This window comes from Tripterygium wilfordii, chromosome 11 (assembly GCF_013401445.1).
Source record: "Tripterygium wilfordii isolate XIE 37 chromosome 11, ASM1340144v1, whole genome shotgun sequence".
NCBI lineage: Eukaryota > Viridiplantae > Streptophyta > Magnoliopsida > Celastrales > Celastraceae > Tripterygium > Tripterygium wilfordii.
Genome location: NC_052242.1, coordinates 14,029,334 through 14,054,824, shown reverse-complemented (window position 1 = coordinate 14,054,824; position 25,491 = coordinate 14,029,334). Strand labels below are relative to the sequence as shown.

Here is a 25,491-nt window from a genome sequence, read left to right as displayed (position 1 = left end):
AGCAAGAACAATAATTCATAATTAATTATTTTAAATAGAGGTTGGCAATTATGCAAATGATAATCTTTTCAATAAAAGTAAAAAATGATAGTTGACGCAAAATAGTTGATATTGTCTGCTCAATGCAAAAGGCCAACACATGTTTGTTTTCTTGGGCCGTTTTCAAAGTATTTAGATTCACAGTTGATCGTGTCAATCATATATGAGACTAGTCTTGACAGATTGTTCATAAATTGTTAACATAATTTTATATAGGAATTTGAAATGGTAATCGAACTCACGACCTCTTAACTTGAGATTGAGATTACAAATTATCTTCTAAATATTTTAGGATAACTGCTGATTTTTTTAACAAATGTTTATTGTATATCAGCATCTGATGAAATAAAAGTAGTTATAGTGTGCCATCAACACTTTTTGTGCGCCTGTTGTATTATACATGCCCCCTTTTGCAAACTATATATAGTGTGGTGGTTTTTCTTTTTTTCTTCAATTGGACAATTATTGAGAAGGAAAATTAATATTTTTATGAACAATCAGTGTTATTGCCAGATGCAGGAGCAGGAGTAATGTTTTGAAGGACCATGTGCGTCACCTATTGTGTCCTTTTTTCTTTTTTATTAAAATTAATATTAACAAGTCATTCAATACCTTCATCTGCTAATAAAACCAAACAACTAGCCTGTTTGGTACAGTTTTTTGTTTTAATAAAAATATCTAGTAATTTATAAAAATATCTAGTTATTTATAAATTTGAATTTAAAATGAAATTTCATAATAAGTATATTATAATAAAGGTGAACGAAATTTACCAAAAAAAAAAAGATATCATAAATACTATTTTATATAGTTCTCATATTTTTGTACACTTTTTTATTCTATCTTTTAAATTGCATGATAGACTTTTTCACAACTTATAAATTTCACAAAACACGTGACAATTTATAGCTTATTTTTCGCAACTCAAAACGAGTTTATTAACTTTATTTTCAGAGCTTATAGGCTCTACCAAACGAAGCCGTTAGTGACATATCCCTCACTTTTGAATCTTGCTAAAGAGGACGTGTGCTCCATACTGAGGGCGCATGGTTATCAGCAGCATTGGAGAATGAACATATGTTGGTGATACCACGAATGAATATTGTCGCACGATCATAGTTAGGACGATCTTTGCCTCATAAATGGCTTGATTTTGAGATAGGCAACCTCTGGGACCTAACCCAAATGGGAAAAGTGAAGCTGCACGGCGCGCTCCGAGACTCTTTAACCTCGACGGATTGAACTCATCAGCGTCTTTTCCCCATATATCAGTTTCATGATGTGTAGCAGTCACGGCTAGAAGCAGTTGTGTTTTAGGAGGGATGTCAATGCTTCCTATCTTAACTTTCTCTTATGTTTCTCTCACCAGCAGCACAATTGGTGGGTAAAGCCGAAGTGTTTCGTTTAATATCATGCTCAACAACTTAATTTATTAGGTTGAATGTCAAAATAACTAATACTAACATGGTATCGAAGCAGGAGGGATGACTTAGCAAACAAGTTAGTTAACTTACAATCTTAAAATCTTTCACATTCTCTGCTACTGGAACCCCATTGCCTCCACAAACGCGAACTACTTCTTCTCGTACCTTAATCTGCCATTCCTGATGCAATGCTAAAAGGAGAAGCGCCCCAGTAATAAGATTTGCAGTTGTTTCCTTTCCTACAAAATAACTTCATCCACAGACAATCTCTCATCTTCATCCTCTTCATTCTTATGCGAGGAAGATAGTAAACTAAGCAGATTCTTCGAGTTTTCTTCGACTTTGCTGTTTGTTTCAATTAGCTTCCGTATTGATTCACGAGTTTCCTTCTCCAATCTCCACCTCCGTCTGTTGTTTTCGGTAGGTAAAAACCTGTTCATGTTATGAAATAAATGTCTTAATTTATATTTGCTTGCATTCTACATTTGGTTCATTAACAATGTATTGAAATGGAAGAAACTGTAAGAACCTGAATCCTTGAATGTAGACACTTCTTATAGCTCGAGTGAATAGATGCAATTGTTGATCTTGTAATTCAGAAAATTCGCTTCCTTTCTTCATAACTTCCTCCAAAAACTGTCTTAGACATTATGTCAGCTGAGAGATCATGTAGTTCTTTGTTCACTTCTACTTCAAATTCTTCTCTTTCTCCTCTAATTTCCTCCCAATTGTCCAATATTTTTGTGGTACTAGCCACAATTTCTGGCTCCCAACCCTGTCAAAGAAGAAGGAAACTTCATGTGCATTAAGTAGTTTCTTTCTACAATAAATCATGTTCAGGCGGATTTATGTGTATTGAAGGGTCTGAAGTCCCCAAATTTTTTTTAAAATCAACTTTTAAGGATCGAACACTCAAAAAGTGAAAGCCCCTCAAAAGTTAAAACTAAAACTCATTTCATATAGATTTAGTCCTAAAATCCTAATTCTTAAACCCATCATATATATATATATATATTTCATATTTGCTTATTCTCGGTCACTTTTCAATAGATAGATAGACCTAAAAAAAATTTCGTGACAACATGAATCCCGCCAACCATTCTCTCCCTCGTATAAATTCCTCGCTCCACTACTGACCAAACCCCCCTCAATCTATTTTCTAGATTCACCATTGATCATGGTTCAATTTTAATTTCTTCACTTAATTTCATATTTAGTAGCGTTAATACCAAATAATTTCAATGAATCTAGTAGATTTTTTTTCAAGACTTTGTGAGGGTGTAAAAGGCCTGTTTGGTTATCCTTATATGAAAAGCCCATTTAGCACCTTTAAGCCCAGTAAGCCCCTGACCGGACAACATCTTCGTGAGTGGAGTGAACCCAACCTTCTCGAAAGACTCATTAGTTTTCATGAGGGCCTCCTTAATCATTTTGTGGATCCGATACAGCCAACCTGGGCTTCGGCCCAAACCAGTAAAGGAACGTCTTCCCGTACATGCTTGACCACTCGTAATAGTAGGGTAGCACTCTTTGAACCACACCATCGTGAGTAAAACAAGTTGATATTGATTGTGCTTTCGTGTACATACGATTGATCTCAGCCGTGTTACCGAACATCGGACGGTAGCCAGGGCCTCCTATGCCTTGCCTTTGGAAGTGGTGTTGGATTCTCAACGGAATCCATATGTTGGAGTGTATGAATCTAAAGAGCAAAAAGAGGAGGACGTAGAAGACCAAGAACCAAAGAAGCAGCACATTTTATGAAATCAGAGTGATAGAGGGAGCGTGGAGATGCAATAGTAGATTCGTGGGATGCAGTTTGATTTATATATATATAAGCAACAGTATATATAGATACAATTAGGGCAACTAGGAGGGATGGCCTAAGAAAAAATACGTAGGCAAAGTCCAAAAAAGAAAGCAAAAGCCAAATGGCACACCTGCCAACAAAGTATAAAAGAATGGGTGAGGTTTAATTTATCAAATTTAATAATCATTGCATTCATATGAGTTTGCCAAAGTTTCACATTAAACTATAAAAGAATGAGATGAGCTGTTGAAATCACGTCTGATTGCCATAGTTTCTCCACCATCTTTGTCCTAGAATCAAGCCACTAATGATCAGCACAAGGTCCAGATTAATTGTCTTGATGAGGTTGATTCATTGACGGATTTTTGCATTCTTCATGGGCCCAGCCATCACATTTGCAACAATTCCCTATTTCATGAATCACCATCCTTTGAATGCATATAGATATATAAGAATTTGAAACAGCAATCCAACTCACAGCCTCTTACCTTGAGATTGAGATAATATTTTTTATGAAAATAGCTGATTCTTTTAATATAATGATTTAATGTACATCAGATCTAGCGAAATAAAAGTAGTCATAGTGCGCCTGTTGTATACATGCCCCCTAGAGTGTGTTAGTTTGTCTTTTTTTTTTGTTTTGCAATTGCATGATTTTTGAGAAGGAAAATTAGTATTTTTATGAACCATAAGTGTGTTATTGGCTCTAGTAGTGTTTGGTGTGCGCCAATATTGTGTTATTTTTGGCTTTTATTAAAATTAATATTAACAAATTTTCTTTAAAATATAGAGGGGAATCATTTGCGGGGTAGATGAACCAATTATAATAGGCATAATCTTTATAAAAACAATTATCATAGGCATAAATAATTATCAGCTGATGTTGAAAAAAATAATTAGTGATGAATCACTGCTGTTGCCGAGTCAGGAAATCTTGTCCGTATCTATAATTTAATTAATTGTGATGTCATAATTTAAGCAATAATATAATGGGAATTAAGCGCATTACCTGGTCCGAAACTGTAGCCGGCCGCAAACCAAGCACATGCAGCTCAATACCGTCAAAATTTGCCCAAAATTTCATGAGCCCATCCCTAAAAAAAACGGAGCCGCCTCCTTAATTTACTTGAGCCCACCGCCATAAGGGGAAAAAGCCCAATTTTTTGCACCCAAAAGCCCAAAATGATTCTTGGCATGCAATGCAACACTTGTACTGCTTCACACAGCCCAATACTCGGCAACAGAGTAACAGCCCTACCATAATTCACAATCCAAACCTAACCTTCACCCTGTTAACATCTCAGTTGCAAGGTATGATACTTGAGTCCTACATCAGAAGTATATATGAGATTATGTTCTGGGTTTATATGGACATTGGACTCTCCAATCTCACAAGTTAGTTTTTGGGATGTGAACCCAAGGTTCATATCAATTGGTACTAGAGCGTACACCACTTCTTTTAGTTGCAATTGTGCGATGCAGGTGGTGATATTGGCATAGCAGTGGTAGTCCGGGACTAGTTAGAGCCAAGCCACAACGGTGGTGACACCGATTCGCCAGGGCTGCGGAGTGTTGTGGAATGTTTAGGCTCATTTAAATTGTGTTTAGGCTTTAAGGTTTGCCTCCAAATCTCGAAATTTAAATTAACTCAAAACTTATCTCTTTCACTCGAAGCATATCATCCGCAAATAATATTCAACAATGTACCTCACCTTAGTTACTCATATTATACCTACATATCTCCTACGTATTTTCACACTTCAATTGAAATTCCATAATATACCTCACCTTAGTTACTCATATTATACCTACACATCTCTTACTTATTTTCACACTTCGATTGAAATTCCATCAAATATCACGACCCCCTTTTCATTCACCTTGAGACTTTCTTCGATTATGTCACCCTAATACTTATTTAATGTATATTAGATCTGGTGAAATAAAAGCAGACCAACATTATAAAATTTTCATATACGAATTTTAAATAGTAATGGATCTCACAACCTCTTAACTTGAGATTGAGAAGACAAATTATATTCAAAATATTTTAGGATAATATCTGATTAATCTTTTAATAACTAGTTAATGTATAATGGATCTGGTGCATCTGGAATATACATGTCTCATCCCATATGGGGTGGTAGATTGTCTTTTCTTCAATTGGGCGATTATTAAGAAGGAAAAATTAATATTTTTATAAAAACAGTGTTATTGCCAGATGCAGGAGTAGTTTTTGGTACGATCATGTGCGTCAGGGATAAATATTTTTATAAACAATTATAAAAATATTAGAAACAATAAGTGTTAAATTTTTATAAACAATTATCATAGGCATAAATAATTATTAACCTTTGTTTAAAGAATAATTATTTAGGAATCATTGCTGTTGCTGGGTCAGGGAACCAATTTTTTTTAAATATTTTTTGTTTAATTTCACTGGTGTAAAATATTGATTAAATTTTTGTAAAAACTTTAACGAGTTGTACATGTCACCCGAGGCGGGATTCCACATCAACAAATTTCGTAAGAATCCTCATAAGAAGTTTGACTCGGGACATAATTGAGTACTCAAATGAAACATGAAGGATATAAACGAGTGAGTTGAGAATTTAAGCATAGAATCGGTAAAACCGTACGTGATACTTACGATTACAATGCACTAAAAACTAAACGATAAAAGCAATCATAAATTTAATTAAATACCTTTATTTTAAGATAAATTAACCATTTAATTAATTAGTTAAGAGTCACACGTAGACTTCAATATTTGTTGGTAAATCTTCAGAATCATAAGTAAATCTAGATTTTTACTTAAAATTCTTAACCATTTAAAGTTTTTTATATAAATACTTTCATAGGTACGAGTAAACTTTTATATAAAAAAGATAAATTAATGAAAACTTTTGAAAACTCATGTAAATTTCTATAGTTGAATAAAAATTAGTTATTTTACTTCACATAAAGAGAAGTTATTGAAGAATCATTATTAAATACTTACAAATATTTAAGTAAATCTGTAAAAAAAATTGTAAATATTTCTGTCTTAAATTTGAATAAAGACTATTTGAGATTTGTTTGTAAAGACTTGTCGCACCTTAGATAAATTTGCGTATTTCTCGATTTACATTTTTTTTTTTTGATGAAAATGAATTTAAAGTTCACATCCATTTATATATAACTCAAAGTAAAATTTTAAGATTAAATAAATCATTCTAAAATTCATCACTATACATGGGCGTGAGGATATCATATCGATTTTTTTTTTTTTTGATAGAATGATTGATTTTATTGATAAGCATGACACAAAAATAATACAACCAAGTATAACAGAGCCCTAAAACACCAAAGCAATCATTCTAACCAAGCTACAAACATGTCACTCCTAAATCATATCATATCGATCTATAGTAAAATGTTCGGTTTGAGTCGTAGTTATTGTCTGAAGGGCAAGTGCGTCACCACAGCCCCACCAAAGTAATGTACAAGACAATCATGCAAAAGGGTTGTAATTTTCTATGATCTTCCCTATGCAAGACAGAATCATTAATGTAGATATAATTGCAGTTCCATAAACGCAGTCATTCAACAAACTTATTATTCAACATTACATTAGAAAACCAAACAGAAGAACAACATATAAATTAATCCTCATTTTTGAATCTTGGTAAAGAGGATGGGAGCTCCAAATTGAGGGCGGATGCTTATAAGCAGATGTGGAGAATGAACATATGTGGGTGATGTTGCAAATGAATAGTCCTTGATGATCATAGCTAGAACATGCTTTGCAACATAAATAGCTTGATTTTGGCCTATGCAATTTCTGGGACCTAAGCCAAATGGGAAGATCGGAGGTATGCCTTTCTGAGACGCTTGAAACCTTAGCGGATTGAACTTGTCCGCATCTTCTCCCCATGTTTCAGTGTCATGATGCGCAGCGGCCACGGCCAAAAACAATTCTGTGTTAGCAGGGACGTCAAGATCTCCTATCTTCATTTTCTGAGTTGTTTCCCTTTGCAGCAACACAATCGGCGAGTACAATCGAAGCGTTTCATTCAGTATCATGTTCATCTATTCAATGATAAATATGCAAAACAGAATTAGTACAGTTTTAAACACATAGTAATATTGATAGATATTTCAGCAATTGGTACCCCAATTATCCCAACTATATATTGAGTTGTATGCATAAGAATTCATGTGCATCATGTGGAGCCAATGAATTCACTTAGATCTTGTGTATCCAACAGATCAGCAGCTGAGATAACTGGATACCAACTACTGAGATTTATCATTTTTCGTTAAAACATATGTCATTAGCAATGATCGAAAATGAACTTACAATCTTAAGATCTTTCAAGTTTGCTGCACTTGGAATCCCACTGACACAACAAACGTCGATTATTTCTTCTCGCGCATTGTTTTGCCAATCCTGATTCGATGCCAAAAGGAGCAATGCCCAAGTAATTAGATTAGCAGTTGTTTCCTTCCCTACAAAGTAGAATGACTTGCATTCATCCACAACTTCCTCAACGGGCAACGCTGCTTCTTCTCCGTTGTGATTCTTATATGAAGACGTCAGAAAACTTAGCAAACTCATTGAACTTGTTTCCAGTTTAGTATTTGTTTTTACTAGTGCCCGTATTAATTCGCGAGTTTCCTTCTCCAATCTCCACCTCAATCTATTGTTCCTTGTAGGCAAAAACCTGTTTGCAACAAGTGTGTACAGCTATTGATTTGCATAGAAAAGGAATAACAAGATCAAGGTAAAATGAATGTGAAAATGCTAAGGATCTCAGTGTTTTTTGTTCCAGTTATCCCAAATGCTGAGATGAACACACATGATCCATATGAAATCATGGATCTCATATGTCCCACATGATCCTTATGAAATCGTGTCCGTTTATCTTAGCATTTAAGATAATTGGAACAAAAAAATGTTGGAATCCGTAAGAATGTTGAAATGCTTGTTGACGTGACCTGAACCCTGGAATGTAAACACTTCTTGCAGCCTGGGTGAATAAATCTAGGTGTTGATCTTGTAATACCCAAATTCGCTTCCTTTCTTCAAAACTTCCTCCAAAAATTGTTTTGGACAAGACATCAGCCAAGAGATCATGAAGGTCTTTGTTTACTTCTACTTCAAATTCTTCTTTTCTTCCTCTACTTTCCTCCCACTTCTCCAACATTTTGGTGGTACTAGCTGCAACTTCCAGCACACCACCCTGTAAGGAGACAAGACTTGTTAAAATTCTCATGCCAAATACATTAAAGATATTGTCTGATCTGGGCTACAATCTACATAGATTTGTTTTTCGTGTGCCCTCGTCAATGATATATACTTAGGCTCAGAAAAACGTGTTTACATTGTTATAGGAGTTTGTTTTTACTTATAAATCACTCAACTTGGCTATGTCAGATCGATTTGAGATTTTTTAAGTTTTGACAGACTATGAAAAATCATATTAGAAAAAAAGAAAAAGGAAAAGAAAAATGAGTTTTCACTTGTGAGAATGGTTACCTTAATTCTCTCCATGTAAAAGGCCTCGTTTGCCATCCTTCTATGAATAGCCCATTTAACACCTTTAAGCCCAGTAAGTCCCTGAGCAAAGAGCAGCTTTGCAATGGGAGAGAATTCAATCTTCTCAAACGACGAATTTGTCTTGACGAGTGCCTCCCTAATTATGTACGGATCCGACACGGCCAACCTGGGCTTCGATCCAAACCAGTAGAGGAACGTCTTCCCATACATGCGTGACCACTGATAGTAATATGGAATCGCTTTCTGAAGGACCGCATTGGGATGAAAACTAGTTGGCTTTGACTGCGCTTCTGCGTACATACGCTTGATCTCACCGGTGCTACCAATCAGCACACGGTAGCCAGGACCTGTTATGCCTTGTTTCTTGAAATGGTGCTGAATTCTCAGTGGAGTCCATATGTATAAGTGCATGAATCGAACTAGCAAAAACATGAGAAGGTATAAAGCGGCATACCAAAGGAGAAACTGCATGTTTGATGAAATCAGAGAGGGAGAGAGAGATATGCAAGAATGGTATAGGGATGTTGGCATGTTGCTATGGTTTATCATATTTTTATAGGGGATGTCCAAATATACAAGTTGAAATATAATAGATATCAGTTTTGCTTGTAGTGGACAGTGGAACAGATCAGTGTAGGGACAAAAATGAATATGTTATGGCTTCAAATGGGTATCCAATGTATGTAGAATATTTCTTTCTGAAACTAATAATACAAGTAGCACATCAATATTTATTATAAAATAAAATAAATAGGATGCAGTTGCGAGAAGACCTGGACAGTCATGCTCTTCAGACCTGTGCCTTAGTCGCTCCAGCGGGGCATGCTTTGTACGTAGTCCAGGAGCATGCATGGGCAGTCTTTGTACGTATTCCAGGGGCGAAAAACGGAGAGTGCGGGGATTTCAATAGAGGAGTGAGACACAATTTGTATTCTTAATTCTTGTCAATAGTGAAAATTGAACAACCATAGTGGACCTAGCTTATTAGGTCGAATTAATCGGATAAACCATTCTAAATCTTTGCGTTCTTTGTGTTTTATTTTTGTTGATTATTTGATTTGTTATTTGTTGGCTTGCTTGTGATTTAGGTCAAGATTGGTGTCACTGATAGATCTAGTTATTATTCTAATTTTTTTTCTTTGTCGTATTGGTTTTGATTCCCATCAGATGGATATGATTCATTATTTGAAAGTTTGATGTTTAATTTATCGGGTTATGATGCATTAGAAATAAAATAAATTAAAGCGGAAGCACTATGTAAGCAAAAAGCTCACAACGTGTGACCCGAGGCTACAGCCACCGAACCAGCGATTTGCAGAGCAACTGTGTAGTGGCTAGTGGGTTCCAACGCAGAAGATGCTTGGGATTAAAAATTTAAAAGAAAAAAACCCAAAACTTTGATTGAATGATTGAGTTTCCCTGTGCTTAGCCATATTTCATCAAATTTTGAATTACAACTTGTTTCAACTGCTACCAATACCATCCAATGGAGCAGAGTAATTCGCAGAGCAGATGATGTCGAAAGTTGACGATTCCTCCATGATTGATTCAAGGAGCGGCTTCTGCAAGTCCAACTCCATCTTCTACAGCAAGCGGAAGCCGTATCCACTCCCACCCAACCAGTCTCTAGACGTCACCACGTTCATAGCCTCGCAGGCCCATCACGGCCGGATCGCATTGATCGACGCCGCCACTGGCCGCAGCCTAAGCTACGTCGAGTTATGGAAAGCGGTCGATTCAATTTCAACGTGTCTGGCAGAAATTGGAGTTCGCAAGGGTCACGTCATCCTCATCCTCTCCCGGAACTCCATATTCTTCCCTGTTATCTGTCTCGCTATCATGTCTCTCGGCGCAATCATCACCACCGCAAATCCGCTCAACACTCCACAGGAGATCGCCAAACAAGTTGCCGATTCTAAAGTTTCACTCGCCTTCACCACCAAAGATCTCGTTCCCAATCTCGCCACGGTGCCGCTTCTTCCGATCATCCTCATAGACGATAGTAGCTATCAGTCGACTTCATTGAAGGTTAAAGTCGTTGCTACATTGGATGAAATGATAAAGAAGGAGCCGAGCGAGAACCGAGTCAGGGAACGAGTCAACCAGGACGACACGGCCACTCTTCTTTACTCTTCCGGTACGACAGGTCCAAGCAAAGGCGTGGTGTCTTCACATGGAAGCCTAATCGCCCTGATACAAAACTTTGTAGCTCGAATCGTCCGTGAAGAGCGAGAGCAGAAGTTCCTCTTGACCATTCCTATGTTCCACATCTACGGTCTAGCATCGCTTGCCATGTTCGCATCAGGATTAACTCTCGTGATTCTGCCGAAGTTTGATTTGCACGACATGCTTTCCGCAATCGAGAAGTTTCATGTTACTTTTCTTCCATTGGTGCCGCCAATTCTGGTAGCGCTCATCAACGGCGCGAAACAGGTGAGAGCGAATTACGATTTGAGTTCGCTGCAAGGGGTTATATCAGGAGGTGCGCCCTTGAGCAAGGAAATGATAGAGGATTTCGTGGAGAGGTATCCGACGGTGGGTATTATGCAGGGGTATGCATCGACAGAATCGGGAACTGGGGCATCTACAGACTCCCTGGAGGAGAGCCGGAGGTACGGTACAGCGGGGCTGTTGTCTTCGCGTCTCGAGGCAAAGATTGTAGACCCTGAAACCGGCGAGGCCTTGTCCGTTAATCGGAGAGGCGAGCTATGGCTCAGAGGTCCCTCCATCATGAAAGGTAAAGTGCATGCTGTCCTCATCGTCTATTTCAATTGTGCTTTCTTTTAGGGGATTCTCTGTGATAGCAATCCTCCCTGTCCCTGACTGTATTGCAGCCCTCCCAAACAACTTAACATATTCTTTTGTGAGAATTGATGCCGAGGGTCTGGCTATGATGTACTGTAGGTTATTTTGGAAATCCAGAAGCTACGGCAACTACTCTTGATTCAGAGGGATGGTTGAGAAGTGGAGATCTCTGCTACATCGATGAGGATGGCTACCTTTTTGTGGTTGATAGGTTAAAAGAGCTTATTAAGTACAAGGGATATCAGGTGACCTCGCCTGCAATCGTCAAAGCCAATATTACTTGCAAATGGCTCTGTGTTAATGGTATATATTTCCTCTTATGTGGCTGCAGGTCCCTCCGGCCGAACTAGAGGCCTTATTACTTTCTCATCTGGAAATTTCTGATGCTGCAGTAATTCCGTAAGCTTATTTTTTATCGCGTTAATCTGAATTGTTTGTGTTCTAATTTTTCTTACACTTCTGCGGGCTCCCAATCGTAAACATATATATAGTATTCTAAAGGAACATGAACACACTTTCTCTTTGTCTCCCAGATTTCCTGATGAGAAAGTTGGGCAGTATCCCATGGCATATGTGGTAAGAAAAATGGGAAGTGATTTATCTGCGAGTGCGATCATGGATTTCGTGGCAAGGCAGGTATGTTTTTATCCATTGCAAATTCGTGTGTGTGTGTGTGTATTGTGTTGTGTTCCATAAGATGATCTATATGTGTAAGATGTGGATGATAATATGTACAGGTTGCGCCATATAAGAAAATCCGAAGAGTTGCATTCATAACATCAATACCAAAGAATCCGTCTGGGAAGATCCTCAGGAAGAACCTGATTCAGCTTTCAACCTCCAAGCTGTGAATTAGTGCACCGCTACATCCAACATGGGCCTGGGCTCAAACCAATAGGGGAAAGTCTTCTCGTACACTCATGAGCGCAAATAATAAAATGGAACCACTTTGTGAAGGATATCGTGGTTCAACGAAGTTGACTTTGATATTGTTTCTTCATTCATACGCCTGATCTCAGCCGTGTTTCCGAAGATCATACGGTAGGTAGGCACGGCCTCTTTGCCTTGCCTTTCGTAGCGTTGTTGAGTTCTCCATGGAATCAATACGTTGGAGTGTGAATTTATAGAGAAAAATGAGAAGAAACAGTCACTCACATTAACAATATTATGCGTTTTGAATTGTTCGGTTACTTTGGATATATCAAGTTCATGCGACTTTGTTCATTATGGACCCTCACACTCCCCGTAACAAATGAAAGAAGAGATCATGACTTGTTGAAATTGATAAGAGTTTAGTAAATAATGATGCGATATGGTTTGGTTGTCTTGATTGATAATGCAAATGACATGAGGCCCACAAGAGGCAAGTTTCATGGGCTTCCTAGGACTGCAATCCGCGTAATTGGCCCGGTCAATTTCTCACACCATGACGGGTCGGGTCCCGATGTTTGGGCCACACAAAATAAGAAAAGCCTTTTGGGTTGGCAGCGGCACTGGGCCTGAAAGGTCAAAAAGTTGCCCCAAAAGCATGAGCATTTACAAGGGCCCACTCAGAAACTAGACTTAGTCATCTTCCAAGAACTTGCATGCATGTCTGCTAATGCTCTTACCTCTCCTACTGTTTCTCCTGTAATCTTCTTAAAATGCACAAAACAAGCTTACATCTTCACTAATCACTAATTAAAATCACGATTAATGAGTAAGACCGAGCCTAGCTCGTTGATTTCCTCTTTACTCATCATAGGTTTTGCATGGGATGATCCTGAATTACCACAAAAATCCCAAAATGAATATGAAATAATTGGGAAATAAAAATTCAGTTTGAAGTACAGAAAAACATATATACCCTATCACGTGTCCACCACCACGGTGAACCTCCTGTGAAACTAGGCCCATCAGCCCAACACTTCCTCCTAGGTTCATTTTGTATTAGTATGAAGTCATAGATATGTTACTTTAAAACTTTATTTGTGAGATTCATACGTTCATTTTTTTTTTCTTCAATTTATTGATTTTTACATATAGTTCTAGAGTTGCCACGGTTAACGTTGATGAGGACGGGGCTTATCACGCCCCGACGAGTATGGGTATGGGACAAAGATTAAAAGTAACCAACATATTTCTAGCACGTGTGGAGGGACTTGATTGGTGACAACAACAATAAAAAATAAAAAAAAGTTATGCATTTGTGTAGTGTGAACCGGTTTGAACCCACTTTTTCATGACCCGATTGTGTCTAGTTTGATTATTAAAACATCAATCTCTCACTGTATCATACCATCATCAGCCGCCTAATGAGGATAAAGGTCGCAAGCTCAAAAATGTGTACAACCGGACAAAGGCCGCAGAGTCAGGAAATGATGATGGGATGGGTTATTGCATCTTAATTTGCCCAGAAAAATTGAATGGGCTTTCGCAACGTCCCTGAATTTTTTTTTTGGACTATTTTACAACAATGTCAATAATGTTAAAAAATACATATAAAAAGATATATTGATATGTTTTGAAGATTCAAGATCTTAAGATTGAAGAAGAATAATTAGAGAGGAAGAGGACAGAGATAAGTGAATAATTTCATTCATGTAAAAGTAAAGAGTGAAACTGCTTGTAGGGAGTTTTTTTTTTTTTTTTGAAAAAAGGTCGATGACCTACTCCTAATAGAATACAATCCAATACAGAAATCACTTGTCGTGATTACTTTTTCTGTCTATTGGGCAGACGAAAACCAAACACCTAAAGCCAAACAAAGCAAAACAAAATACATCTAGAAAAAACCATACTACACTAGACCATTAAAGAAGACAACTGCTTGAAGCTCTTGTGGAAGTTCTTCAATCCAAATAAGCACATGGGCTCGTAACACATTTTGAGCTTTCAAGATAAGAAAGCCCAAAAGGATATAACTAAAGAGAGGCCCAAAGAGAAAAAGTAAAGGCCCAATTAGAGAAGGGCTCAGACAACTAAGCCCATCTACAAAGCATCTGTCTTCAAGAGAAAGACCCAATGTTAGGTCTTGAACAAAAAACATAGAGACGAAGAAACCTCCAGAAAGCTTTCAGATCTTTCATATATATATATATATGCACACATGAATTATGAAGTGGTATATTTTTTCTTTAACAAAATTAGGCTGTAGCTCCCCTTCCCTCCTCCCCTGCTACCGGACTCGTCGTTACTAATAAGTTGAAGTTGGATCGGGCCCAGTTGAGCCAGGCAGATCATGGAGAATTTTAAAGTTGAAAATCAAATAACATAACAGGTCATGAAAAAGTTGAGGGATTTTAAAATTTTCCATGCATCGAGGCTCTTCAATATGCAATAAGTCTTCCACAACCACTAACATTAAATACATTGTAGTAAATATATGGTATATACATGTTGTGGCCTAATTTACGTACATTAATAAATGGGTTTTAAGAATCAGCTTGAAGTCTCAAAAATCGAGCTGGAATTAATTTGTTCTTCATTAATGTTTGACAGTAAAATTAGCTAAAAATTCATTAGACACATAGAAAAAAAAATGTTACTAAAATACGCAATATTCTGAAAAATAATTTTTTAAAAAAAAAACATTCACAAGATTTAACTTTTAAGGAGAGAGGGTTGTAGGAATGATAAGTGCGACATATCACTAGACTCAAAAGTCCACGAAACATATATCATTTTTGAGGGGCTTTTACTTGTGCAATTTTCACTTCAAACCAAAACATATTTAAATTATTAAATGCTGATGTAAGAAAAGAATATTGAGAGGAAGACAGTAAGATAATTAAAAGAGTTTAAATTTGATTTAAATTATTAATTAAAATATGAAAAGAGTTTTTGTTACTGATGATAGCGTAAAGAAGCAGAAGCGACATGTGGAGAGAGAGTAAAAAACAAATCAGTCTGATAAATCCGATCATATTTTTTACAGTTAAACGTTACTATCTTCATTAAATTTTACCACTGTTGCTCATTAATTACTCTCTCCCTCTCTTATTTACTGTATGTGCAATACCACCTCTCCCTCCCAAGACCACCTTCCACACATTTCGAAGAAATGCTCCAATTCAAGGGGATGGGGGCTGGAATCCAAAGTTGTTGAAATAAATCCTATGATTAGGCAATGTGACAACTCGATCAACATCGCAAAATTACTTGTTTTGTCCATTTTCTCCTACCTTTCTTTCGTCCCTCTCCCATGGCATGACAGACAAAGGTAAGTTCAGTTTGCTGCGGCAACTACGGCCATAAAATCAGTGACCAATCCCCAGACCAACTTCTTCACCAAATCCTTGATGCCGTTGCTCCCGATCCCAAATATATGCTTCTTAACCGCCTTGGATACGATCTGCCCTAGCCGGTCCGCTTTCATTCAGCCCGCGTTTATACATAAAGCGGAGCAAGCAAGAAGTGAAGAGAGGAGGTGTTCTTTGAAGAAGTGAAGAGATTGGGCCGGATAGCTGCACCAATGGTTGCTGTGAATCTGCCGCTGCTCCTGTTGCAAGTTATTTCAATGATAATGGCCGGTCATCTCGGTGACCGGCCATTAGCCGTCTTGCTTTCTGGTGTCACCGAGCTTCAGCGTCTTGGTAATGCAATGATGTGAAGTACATAGAGTTTCATTTTTCAAAACCACCTCTCTCTCTCTTACACATAAATCAAGATGGCATTTGCACACTCTTAAAAAAAATGTGGTGCTTTTACCATCCATCTGCTCCCACTGCGGCCCTCTTAAATAGAACCAACCCTCTGTAATAAGTCGTGAAAGCTTTCTCCTAACAACCTCCAATTCCTCTTCTATACTTCTCTTGTTAAACCTTTCCCCTCAACCGAGCCACGGTTCCTTACCTCGTCTTATTGGTGTTCTTTCATTTGATCTCACCAAAATTGGAGGTAAATATGAGTTTGTGGACCAATTCGGATATAACAATTCCTGTAGTATGAAAGAAACGCGTGATTCATACATTAAAAAAATTGTTCTTTCATCGAATCCTTTTGAGCATTGGGATTTTATAGTTGATGCAATCTATGATGAAACTCGAAGGTTGGTTTATACTGGAAGCGGTGGTCTTGAGTCCATGAAGAATCATGAATGATCACTTTTCTTATTGCGAGTATATAATACACTATGAAGGGTTGTTTTATGTTGTAAATCAGACTGAGGCAGTTGTAGTGTGTGATTTTCTTATGTATGAATCACGCATTTCTTTCAAACTACAGAAATGGTCACATTCAAATGGTCCACAAACTCATATTCACCCCCAATTCTAGTGAGATCAAAGGAAAAAACACCAATAAAAATAGTAAGAGGAGATGAAGGAACCGTGGCTCAATTGAGGGGATCACTATGAGAATATTAGGGGTTTCGTCCATGAGTGTCTGACATCTATGATTCTCTCTTTTATCCACAACAGTTGAAAATTCAATAACATAACAGGTCATGAAAAAGTTTTAACCCATGCATCAAGCTCTCCAATATGCAATAAGTCTTCCACTAACATTACATTGTAGTAAATAAATATATACATATTGCGACCTAATTTACGTACATTAATAAATGGATTTTAAAAATCAGCTTGAAGCCTCAAAAATCTTGTTTGAATTAATTTGATCTTCATAAATGTTTTGCAAGAAAATTAAGTAAAAAATCATCAGACACCGGAAAAAAAATGTTACTAAAATAGGAAATTTAAATTGGAATTAAAACATGTGAGTGGCACATAAATCACACCCAGAATGTACTGTGGATTGCAAAGAACCATATTTTCCCATGACCATGCGCCAAACGAATCATGGCACATATACTCATAACATTTAGGATAGTTTGAAGCACAAAGTGTGGCAGGAAGGATAGAGCAAATCAAGTATCAAACAAACAAGGTAGTTAAATCGTAAAATCGAATCGGAATCGGAGAAGGGGTGTAAAATCCGAATCATAAAATCATAGGATTTTACATACCATGTAAAATTAAGAATAATTCTCAATAATGATCCAAAAAACCATAAAATTTATTGGATATATTTTTGTTTTATTTTGGTCCGACAGAGTCCCTTTACACCCAAATACATATCTAAAACTACATTAAAATTAACAAAAAGGAAAAAAAGAAATACAAACAATTGCAACAGATTTTAATGATTTTACTCGCGATTTTATGTTATTTTACCGATTTTAACAATTTTACTCACGATTTATGTGATTTTGTACGATTTTACAACCCTTACGATTCCACTGCTATTTAACCAGGTTTCTATAGGTAGGATCGTAAAATCGTACGATTTTATGATCAAAATTGCGATTTTAACTACCTTACAAACAAATCTGTACGCAAGTGCAAAATGATTTTCCAATCTCGATAGAAGTGCACATCTTCAAAAGCTTTAAAAAACAAACATGCATCCATGATTACAAACTTAAGATAATGCAATTGGAGTTATCAGTCTGACCAACACAGCTGTTAACATATCTTAGTCGTTTTATTGAATGGGAGAAACTAACAAACACATTCCACATACAATCCGTACCAGCAACCCACGAAAATAACCATATATGCTGTTCACTTCATTCTTTTAATGGGTACCTGCAACCAAGACAACAAAAGAATGCATCACCTCCTTTAAATTCTTGCTAATGATACGGGAAAAAAAGTGCATGATGATTAAGAACCTATCTCTAGTAAAATATTGTAGTAAAATAATAAGAAATCACGATATTCCTGGCCTAGATTTCATATTTCTTAGCCTCTGCTAATTCTTTTCTATCTCCATTCCTCTTTCTCACACACATCTTCATAGTCCATAGAGTCGGTGTATGGAACAGGAGTGAATTCATTCCCAATCTGGCCATTGGCAATCAATAATTAGCATACCTAAGAAAGTTTTTTACTTTTGTTATGAGAGGAATTAGGAGATTTGGAAGAGTGAAATGAAAATTGCATTTAGGAATAGGGTTCCAAAGATTTGCACCAACGACTGCCGACAAACAATAATTAGCACAATAGTGAATGAGGTCATTAGGCATAAATAAGTAATCTGCAGTAAACCAAACCGAGTCACGGCTTTCACACCCAGCACATATATGCATAAAGAATAAATACTTTACACTGCTTGTTGCACGACCAGATACATATATTAAAGCCAGATTTGGCCCAAAACTCACGGACCATACTTCTAAACTGCAAGGCCAGAACGTGTTTCTTCATAACTATTTGCCATGAAAAAAAAATCATGCTCCTTGGAATAACAAACAATTAAAAGCAATAAGAGCATCACTATTTGTTCAAACCAGTGAGCCAAACATTCACAGAGTTGTTCTACACTAACAAGGATAACTAACAAGAAATGCGCGATATCCAATCTATCGACTGGTAAGTAATTAAGCAGAAAAGTTACCTAGTGGTCATGCCCATGGCCCTCCCAAGGGTGCCTCCAACCCTAAAAAGAAGTCATGAAAGTGAAATCAAGTCATAGAAAAGAGAGCTCAACTTCAGAAAAGATTAAAGAAAATTCAACTCTTACCAGTACTACAGGACCATCTTGCTTGGCCCTGTAGAGGATCCAAAACCTGAAACAATGGAAACATTAGATAATTCCATATTAATTCCCAATCTCAACTATGACCTATAAAATTATAAATTCATTACAAAGCAGGAGATATGTGTTGCTATCAGTTTATTGACAATAATTAACTCGAAGAGGACTTCCATGAACCCATTTTCAAACCAACAGAACACGACCTAACAATCAACAGATGTTATAAACTAGGGTACTGTTTTGCATTAGAAAATTTCCGATTGGGGCAACAATGTTCTAGTAAAGAAAAAAACAGCTCAAAAACAACAAGAATCTGCTCATAAAAAAAACAAACAAGAATCTGAAATAGAGACCCAAACCAAGCAGAATACACAGATCACAACAAAAAAAAAACCAAAATACCGATAAAATTCAGTCAAAGTGATCGAAACTTCCAATTCGAACAAACAAATCGAAAGTAGGTTTAGGGATTTGATAGATTGGCATTACCACATGACAGCGCACATGCCCTTGCCGGTGACCGTATGCCAACGCTTTGGCTTATGCAACGTTACGCCCTTATACGTGACGCCCTCTCCGTGGTGGCCTCCTGCCATCTCTCTCCTTCTCGCTCTCTCAGCTCTGACTGTGACGATCGATATGTTACCGGATGCCAAGTGAAGAGCAACTGTTTGTGAAATTGTGGTGCCAATCGATCTTCCTTTTTGATTTTGTTTCATATTGGGCTAAAAGCCTTAAAGAAACCCTTAGTGGGCCGGGCTTTTGGCAAAAGTCCATTGAGTGATGATAAATAGCAGCCTATCAATGGGCCTAACATGTTTTCGTCCAAGACTTCTGATGAGGGTCTGAGTATCTGACTTAGGGTTCACCATTTGGCCCGCGAGCCTAGGCTCGGCCTGAAATTATACCAGGCCTGACGTCTTGGGCGGGTCTGAACTTGATTTATGGGGTCCAATTAGGCTCAAAGCCCGACATCTCGGACCAATTTTAGTCCTGCCCAAACCCGACTCGACAACGTACATTATATATATATATATATATATATATATATATATATATAATATGTATATATCTACATATATTATATACATACATATGCAAACAGTGTAATGTGCACTATCTGTATATGTGTATATATATATATATATATGCAGACAGTGTAGTTGTGCACTATCTGCACATATATATACATATATATATATATAGAAGAATTTTCACATAATGGTTTAAAGTAATAGGTGTAAAATAAGGGTAACTTTTTAATGGTGTGGACGAGTGAGATGACAAATGGGGTTCATTGTTTTGGGTCCTATATGTTTATATATATATAATACATATAGATTATACATATGCATATATATGATACATTTCCCTAAAAAAAAAGATACATATATAAATATTATATAGTCAAAAGTCGGGTACAACTCAGCCAAAAGGCCCGAGCAGGGCCTGAGCCTCATTTTGAGAGCCAAGCTCGGTCCAAAGACAGATTCTCAGGCTTGGGCCCGAAAAAACCAGGTCGGGCCAATGTCGACCCCTAGTATGACTTTATAATTCAAACGTTCGAGACCATGAGCTCATGGGAGAGACTATTGGCTGCAACCCATCATATAGGTGAGGTTTGACATTGTGTTTGCACTGCCTTTAGGTGCACCTCACCTCACAGCACTCCCAAATGGACACAATTATGTTGAATTGTCTCACATAATCAAATTAGGTCAATTATTTTATTTTAAATTAATGTACAATGTAAACGTTAAGTGATTTTATATTAATATTATTAGTAATCTAATATAACTGTAATTTAGATATGTCAAACATACCTCACAACACCGAATCACAATTTTAAAAGTGATGCGCCAAACATATTAACGTTTGAACTAACCTCACAACGTCATAGTTTTAGACCTCATTACACCGTACAACAGTTCACAGTACGCCCAAACAGACACATAGACTAATGGGTATTTCCATTGAAAACTCATGTCATAGAACACGGGTGTTAAAAAAACAAACAAAACGGATTGTCAAACAAATGAATGGATCGGATATTTTTTAAAAAAATTACATAAAATCAATTGATATTTATTGAAAAATCATAATATTCGTAAATAACTAATCAAACAGATGAATAGATCGGTTATTTTTTTAAAAAAATTACATAAAATCAGTTGATAATTATTGAAAAATCATAATATTCATAAATAATTAATTGATTGATTGGTTAAATTCATGTAAAAAATGAAAAGAAAAAAATCGACTGATAGAGTCCAGGACAATTCATTTGACTGTCGGCGGCTTTCAGCAGGTCAACACACATTCTCCTCCGTACACCTGTCCAAAGATTATCTCCATCATATCGCCAGAATTCAGCCATGAAAGCCATGTGAATATTTCAGTCAGAGTCAACAACAAGTTCAAATTGGTCCCCCCGAGTAGGCGCACTTAAAAAGGGAACGATGACTTAGTGAAGCAGCACAAACAGAACCTGTGAGAACCAATGGCGCAAACGATCGATCCAAGGAGCGGCTTCTGCAAATCAAACTCCGTCTTCTACAGCAAACGCAAGCCAATTCCACTCCCGCCGAACCAGTCTCTAGACGTCACCACTTTCATCGCGTCTAGGGCCCACCATGGCAGAACCGCCTTCATCGATGCTGCCACCGGCAGCAAACTCAGCTTCGCTGAACTATGGAGAGCTGTGGAGTCCGTCGCGTCGTGTCTGGCCGAGATGGGCGTACGCAAGGGCCACGTCATTCTGCTACTCTCTCCGAACTCCATCTTCTTCCCTGTTGTTTGTCTTGCAGTCATGTCCCTCGGTGCCATCATCACAACTACTAATCCACTCAACACGCCGCGCGAAATCTCCAAGCAGATCTCCGATTCGAAAGCGTCACTCGCCTTCACGACTCTGGAACTCGTCCCCAAGCTCGCCGCGGCTTCTTCTCTTCCGATCATCCTCATCGACGGGACGAGCAGCCAATCGACTTCTAATGTAAAAATAGTGAATAATTTGAGTGAGATGATGAAGAAGGAGCCCAGTGGAAGCCGAGTCAAGGACCGAGTCAACCAGGACGACACGGCCACTCTGCTTTACTCTTCTGGAACAACCGGTGCAAGCAAAGGCGTTGTGTCTTCTCATCGTAATCTAATCGCTATGGTACAGACCGTTCTGAGTAGATTCAATCTCGAAGACGGAGAACAAACGTTTATTTGCACAGTTCCTATGTTCCACATCTACGGCTTAGTAGCATTTGCTACTGGCCTTCTGGCATCAGGATCGACGATTGTCGTGCTTTCCAAATTCGAGATGCACGAGATGCTATCTTCGATCCAGAAGTACAGAGCGACATATCTCCCTTTGGTGCCGCCGATACTGGTGGCGCTAATCAACGGCGCCAATCAGGTGAAGGCTAAGTACGATTTAAGTTCGCTGAACTGGGTCTTATCGGGCGGAGCACCATTGAGCAAGGAGGTTATAGAGGGGTTTGTGGAGCAGTATCCAACGGTGACGATTCTACAGGGATACGGATTGACGGAATCAACAGGGGTCGGAGCATCAACGGACTCGCTGGAGGAGAGCCGGCGGTACGGTACGGCTGGGATGTTGTCAACGTCTATGGAGGCGAAGATAGTGGACCCGGAGAGTGGTAAGGCTTTACCAGTGAATCGGACAGGCGAGCTTTGGCTCGGAGGTCCCACCATTATGAAAGGTAAAGTTGTTTGCTCAAATATATTAACATTAAAAAGTTGTCTGTTTTCTAGATGGGTCAAATTAGAACAGGGATTTTGTATAACATTTTAAATTAACGCATGTTAACCGGGACTTCTAACTTTTTCCTGAATTCCTGATGACCTTCATATCATGTAAACCTGAAAAATGCTCCTTGATTAAAAAAAAACTTGGTAATCATCACCATGGTCGTTGCCATCATGAATGGCATGATATGCATATTGTAATTACTCTGCCTTCATTAGAAACATTGCTGATAGGATTGATTGATTGCTTTGGTGGTTGGTGTTGCAGGTTATTTTAGTAACGTAGAAGCTACTGCATCTACCCTCGATTCACAGGGATGGTTAAGAACTGGAGATCTCTGCTACATTGATGATGATGGCTTCATTTTTGTGGTTGATAGGTTAAAGGAGCTTATTAAGTACAAGGGATATCAGGTGAATGACCCGCTCCTTGGTTCCTTCCTTGAATCCCTCAATCTGCTTAATTATTGAAAATAATTTTTCTTTCCCCTTTTGAACATTAAGGATGCAATTGTGAAGCCAATGTTGCATGCAAATGGTTGTTCTCCGTATGTCTTCACGTGTTCTCTCACGTGAATTTGGCTTGATGGGTGTTGATTTTTTACATTTTGAATTGCTAGGTCCCTCCTGCCGAACTTGAGGCCTTGTTACTCACTCATCCAGAAATTTCTGATGCTGCTGTAATACCGTAAGTCTTCGCTCTAACACATACAGCTTGGAGCATGAAATCACTCCCTTCTTGTTCTTGTACTCCTATACCTGGTTTGAATTCCGTAGCCAGGGCATGGTTGTTAACAATTTGCACAATGATTCCTAGAAAATTGTTTTCCTTGTTAATGAATTGTTGTTTCATTTTTTCATTTTTTTCTTGAGAAAAAGTTTAGCCTGAGTGTAGGTAGTATCTTGTTTTTACAGATTTCCTGATAGGGAAGTTGGGCAATATCCCATGGCATACGTGGTAAGAAAATCCGGGAGTAATTTGACGGACAGCGCAATCATGGATTTTGTAGCAAGACAGGTGTGCCTTTGTGAATTACAAGTTGTTATTACGGCCTTTCATATAATGGCCGTGCTCCAGTTTAGCCCTTTTGTTTGATGGTTATTGTATTCATAATCTTGGTTGTATGCAGGTTGCCCCGTACAAGAGAATTCGGAGAGTTGCATTTATAACATCAATACCTAAGAATGCATCCGGCAAGATCCTCAGGAAGGATCTGATACAGCTTGCAACCTCCAAACTCTGAATAAGAACTATCCCAGAAGCATGTACGTTAACTCAGTATTCCTTGTATTATATGCCCATAGGCCATAACTCTTCTTTTCTTGCCTACTTTATCTTGGATTTAGACTCTTAACTTCCTTGTTTGAGATGGTTATTATGCGAATGTTATAACGCTATAGGACGCCTTGGTCTATATAATTTTTTTTCTTTTCCAATGTGACTATATTGTTTGGTCATGCTTTTTCTTAATCTTGCTGAACCACTGGATAGCAGGATGAATTTATGTTGATCTACATCATAGTTTCCGACACAGAATTAGAAAAACTACCTTATATAATCTCAAGGAAAATTTCAAAGATAGTGATAGATATCCTGTAGCACAAAGAAAACAGAACAGACTAGGCTAAACTCTCAGTCATGTTCAAGAGTCTGGCCTTGGTATGGTCAATCTTCCTCACCAGGACCGTCAAAATCACTCGCCATTCTCAACTTACAGAACTAAGGTTCCCCGTTCCCGGTGATTGTGAGCCCCAAAGAGAGGGAAAAGAGAAAAAATGGCAGGTAGTCATGGATACTGGAAAGTTCTCTTCGTCCTCTGAATGATTCTTCCTTAATACAGACAGGATGTAGTCCATAAACTCCTCCTCACAAGGAACTTGTATTGGCCCAGTGACTCTTGTTCCAAACTGCTCCTCTGCTATCTCCAATAGAACTCTGAATAATGGGTGATTCAGATGATACAAAGGCACAACAAACCTCTTCCCTTCCCTGCTATACACAGCAAAATGCCCCTTCTTTTCTTTTCTCCATTTCTCCATCACCACACTCAGCTTCTTAGAACTCTTCATAGTAATTTGTTTTTTATTACAAATCTTAAAAACCCTTCTTTGTTCAAGTGTTAGAGATGAAGATTTTGAGAGATTAGGTAGGTGGGTTGTTTCAGTTGAATTAATATGATATTTGTAGGCAGTTGGAAAGAGACTGGGAGAGGAGGTGATAAAGTTGGTGATTGGTAATGTGTGGAGGGAGTGAGATGCTTCTGAAATTGTGGGAAGAGCCAAAAATTGCCTTAAATGAAGATCATGGATCAGTTTTGTCTGAACTCAAAGGAGTGAAGATTCACTGACGTGGTTGCACCCGCTCTCTACTTTCTAGTGATTAGAAGGAAATATACAAAAAAAACAGTTCTTTAAATATTGTAATGCCACAGCCCAGACGGAAAGATCAACAAATTTTGACCCATTTTTCTTCACCATCATCAAAGTTTGGGTTCGGTCTGGGAATCCATTTTTCTTGAGAGAGGAAAATGCTAATTTTTTTCTTTTGGATTTAAAATTATTTAGTGTTCAAAGACAACGAAAAATCCGTTTCT

General features: G+C 37.8%; 5 protein-coding genes and 1 pseudogene across 7 annotated transcripts; 2 read left to right on the top strand and 4 right to left on the bottom strand.

Moving 5' to 3' along the window:
* Nucleotides 1–858: 858 nt before the first annotated feature.
* LOC120009122 lies at nt 859–3,221 on the bottom strand (annotated as a pseudogene).
* A 3,631-nt stretch (nt 3,222–6,852) lies between these two features.
* Nucleotides 6,853–9,300, bottom strand: LOC120009121 (cytochrome P450 734A6-like). Its single transcript, XM_038859583.1, has 4 exons — nt 8,795–9,300; nt 8,254–8,498; nt 7,616–7,979; nt 6,853–7,344 (listed from the first exon to the last, which is right to left on the bottom strand). Exons 1-4 carry the CDS (start codon nt 9,284–9,286, stop codon nt 6,925–6,927), a joined length of 1,521 nt encoding a protein of 506 aa, XP_038715511.1. The 5' UTR covers nt 9,287–9,300; the 3' UTR covers nt 6,853–6,924.
* A 948-nt stretch (nt 9,301–10,248) lies between these two features.
* On the top strand, nt 10,249–12,810 carry LOC120009882 (4-coumarate--CoA ligase-like 5). Its single transcript, XM_038860609.1, has 5 exons — nt 10,249–11,552; nt 11,720–11,865; nt 11,952–12,019; nt 12,154–12,256; nt 12,358–12,810. Exons 1-5 carry the CDS (start codon nt 10,328–10,330, stop codon nt 12,469–12,471), a joined length of 1,656 nt encoding a protein of 551 aa, XP_038716537.1. The 5' UTR covers nt 10,249–10,327; the 3' UTR covers nt 12,472–12,810.
* A 5,118-nt stretch (nt 12,811–17,928) lies between these two features.
* On the bottom strand, nt 17,929–19,839 carry LOC120008964 (NADH dehydrogenase [ubiquinone] 1 beta subcomplex subunit 2). Of its 3 annotated transcripts, none has more exons than XM_038859371.1 (4): nt 19,628–19,836; nt 19,124–19,169; nt 18,998–19,039; nt 17,929–18,186 (listed from the first exon to the last, which is right to left on the bottom strand). In XM_038859371.1, exons 1-3 carry the CDS (start codon nt 19,732–19,734, stop codon nt 18,998–19,000), a joined length of 195 nt encoding a protein of 64 aa, XP_038715299.1. In that variant the 5' UTR covers nt 19,735–19,836; the 3' UTR covers nt 17,929–18,186. The 3 variants fall into 3 exon arrangements, with proteins under 3 accessions (XP_038715299.1, XP_038715301.1, XP_038715300.1); XM_038859373.1 differs by lacking the exon at nt 17,929–18,186 and adding an exon at nt 18,226–18,444 and having other exon boundaries at nt 19,628–19,839; XM_038859372.1 differs by lacking the exon at nt 17,929–18,186 and adding an exon at nt 18,756–18,780 and having other exon boundaries at nt 19,628–19,839.
* A 1,749-nt stretch (nt 19,840–21,588) lies between these two features.
* On the top strand, nt 21,589–24,334 carry LOC120009085 (4-coumarate--CoA ligase-like 5). The gene is made up of 5 exons (XM_038859536.1): nt 21,589–22,851; nt 23,166–23,311; nt 23,518–23,585; nt 23,813–23,915; nt 24,028–24,334. Exons 1-5 carry the CDS (start codon nt 21,639–21,641, stop codon nt 24,139–24,141), a joined length of 1,644 nt encoding a protein of 547 aa, XP_038715464.1. The 5' UTR covers nt 21,589–21,638; the 3' UTR covers nt 24,142–24,334.
* A 145-nt stretch (nt 24,335–24,479) lies between these two features.
* On the bottom strand, nt 24,480–25,395 carry LOC120009096 (indole-3-acetic acid-induced protein ARG7). Its single transcript, XM_038859552.1, has one exon. The coding sequence runs from the start codon at nt 24,965–24,967 to the stop codon at nt 24,605–24,607; it is 363 nt and encodes a 120-aa protein (XP_038715480.1). The 5' UTR covers nt 24,968–25,395; the 3' UTR covers nt 24,480–24,604.
* Between the last annotated feature and the right edge of the window lie 96 nt (nt 25,396–25,491).

Bases quoted from the DNA above. Each gene is read 5' to 3' on its own strand.
- LOC120009121 (XM_038859583.1), bottom strand. From the start codon at position 9,286: ATGCAGTTTCTCCTTTGGTATGCCGCTTTATACCTTCTCATGTTTTTG. The intron at 8,499-8,794 runs GTAACCATTCTC...GTCTCCTTACAG, and splicing joins TTTACATGGAGAGAATTAAG to GGTGGTGTGCTGGAAGTTGC. The intron at 7,980-8,253 runs GTCACGTCAACA...TGTTGCAAACAG, and splicing joins GTTTACATTCCAGGGTTCAG to GTTTTTGCCTACAAGGAACA.
- LOC120009882 (XM_038860609.1), top strand. From the start codon at position 10,328: ATGATGTCGAAAGTTGACGATTCCTCCATGATTGATTCAAGGAGCGGC. The intron at 12,020-12,153 runs GTAAGCTTATTT...TTTGTCTCCCAG, and splicing joins TCTGATGCTGCAGTAATTCC to ATTTCCTGATGAGAAAGTTG. The intron at 12,257-12,357 runs GTATGTTTTTAT...TAATATGTACAG, and splicing joins TGGATTTCGTGGCAAGGCAG to GTTGCGCCATATAAGAAAAT.
- LOC120009096 (XM_038859552.1), bottom strand. From the start codon at position 24,967: ATGAAGAGTTCTAAGAAGCTGAGTGTGGTGATGGAGAAATGGAGAAAA.
- LOC120008964 (XM_038859373.1), bottom strand. From the start codon at position 19,734: ATGGCAGGAGGCCACCACGGAGAGGGCGTCACGTATAAGGGCGTAACG. The intron at 19,170-19,627 runs GTAATGCCAATC...CCATTGTTTCAG, and splicing joins GGCATGTGCGCTGTCATGTG to GTTTTGGATCCTCTACAGGG. The intron at 19,040-19,123 runs GTAAGAGTTGAA...ACTTCTTTTTAG, and splicing joins AAGATGGTCCTGTAGTACTG to GGTTGGAGGCACCCTTGGGA.
- LOC120009085 (XM_038859536.1), top strand. From the start codon at position 21,639: ATGGCGCAAACGATCGATCCAAGGAGCGGCTTCTGCAAATCAAACTCC. The intron at 22,852-23,165 runs GTAAAGTTGTTT...TTGGTGTTGCAG, and splicing joins AGGTCCCACCATTATGAAAG to GTTATTTTAGTAACGTAGAA. The intron at 23,586-23,812 runs GTAAGTCTTCGC...TTGTTTTTACAG, and splicing joins TCTGATGCTGCTGTAATACC to ATTTCCTGATAGGGAAGTTG.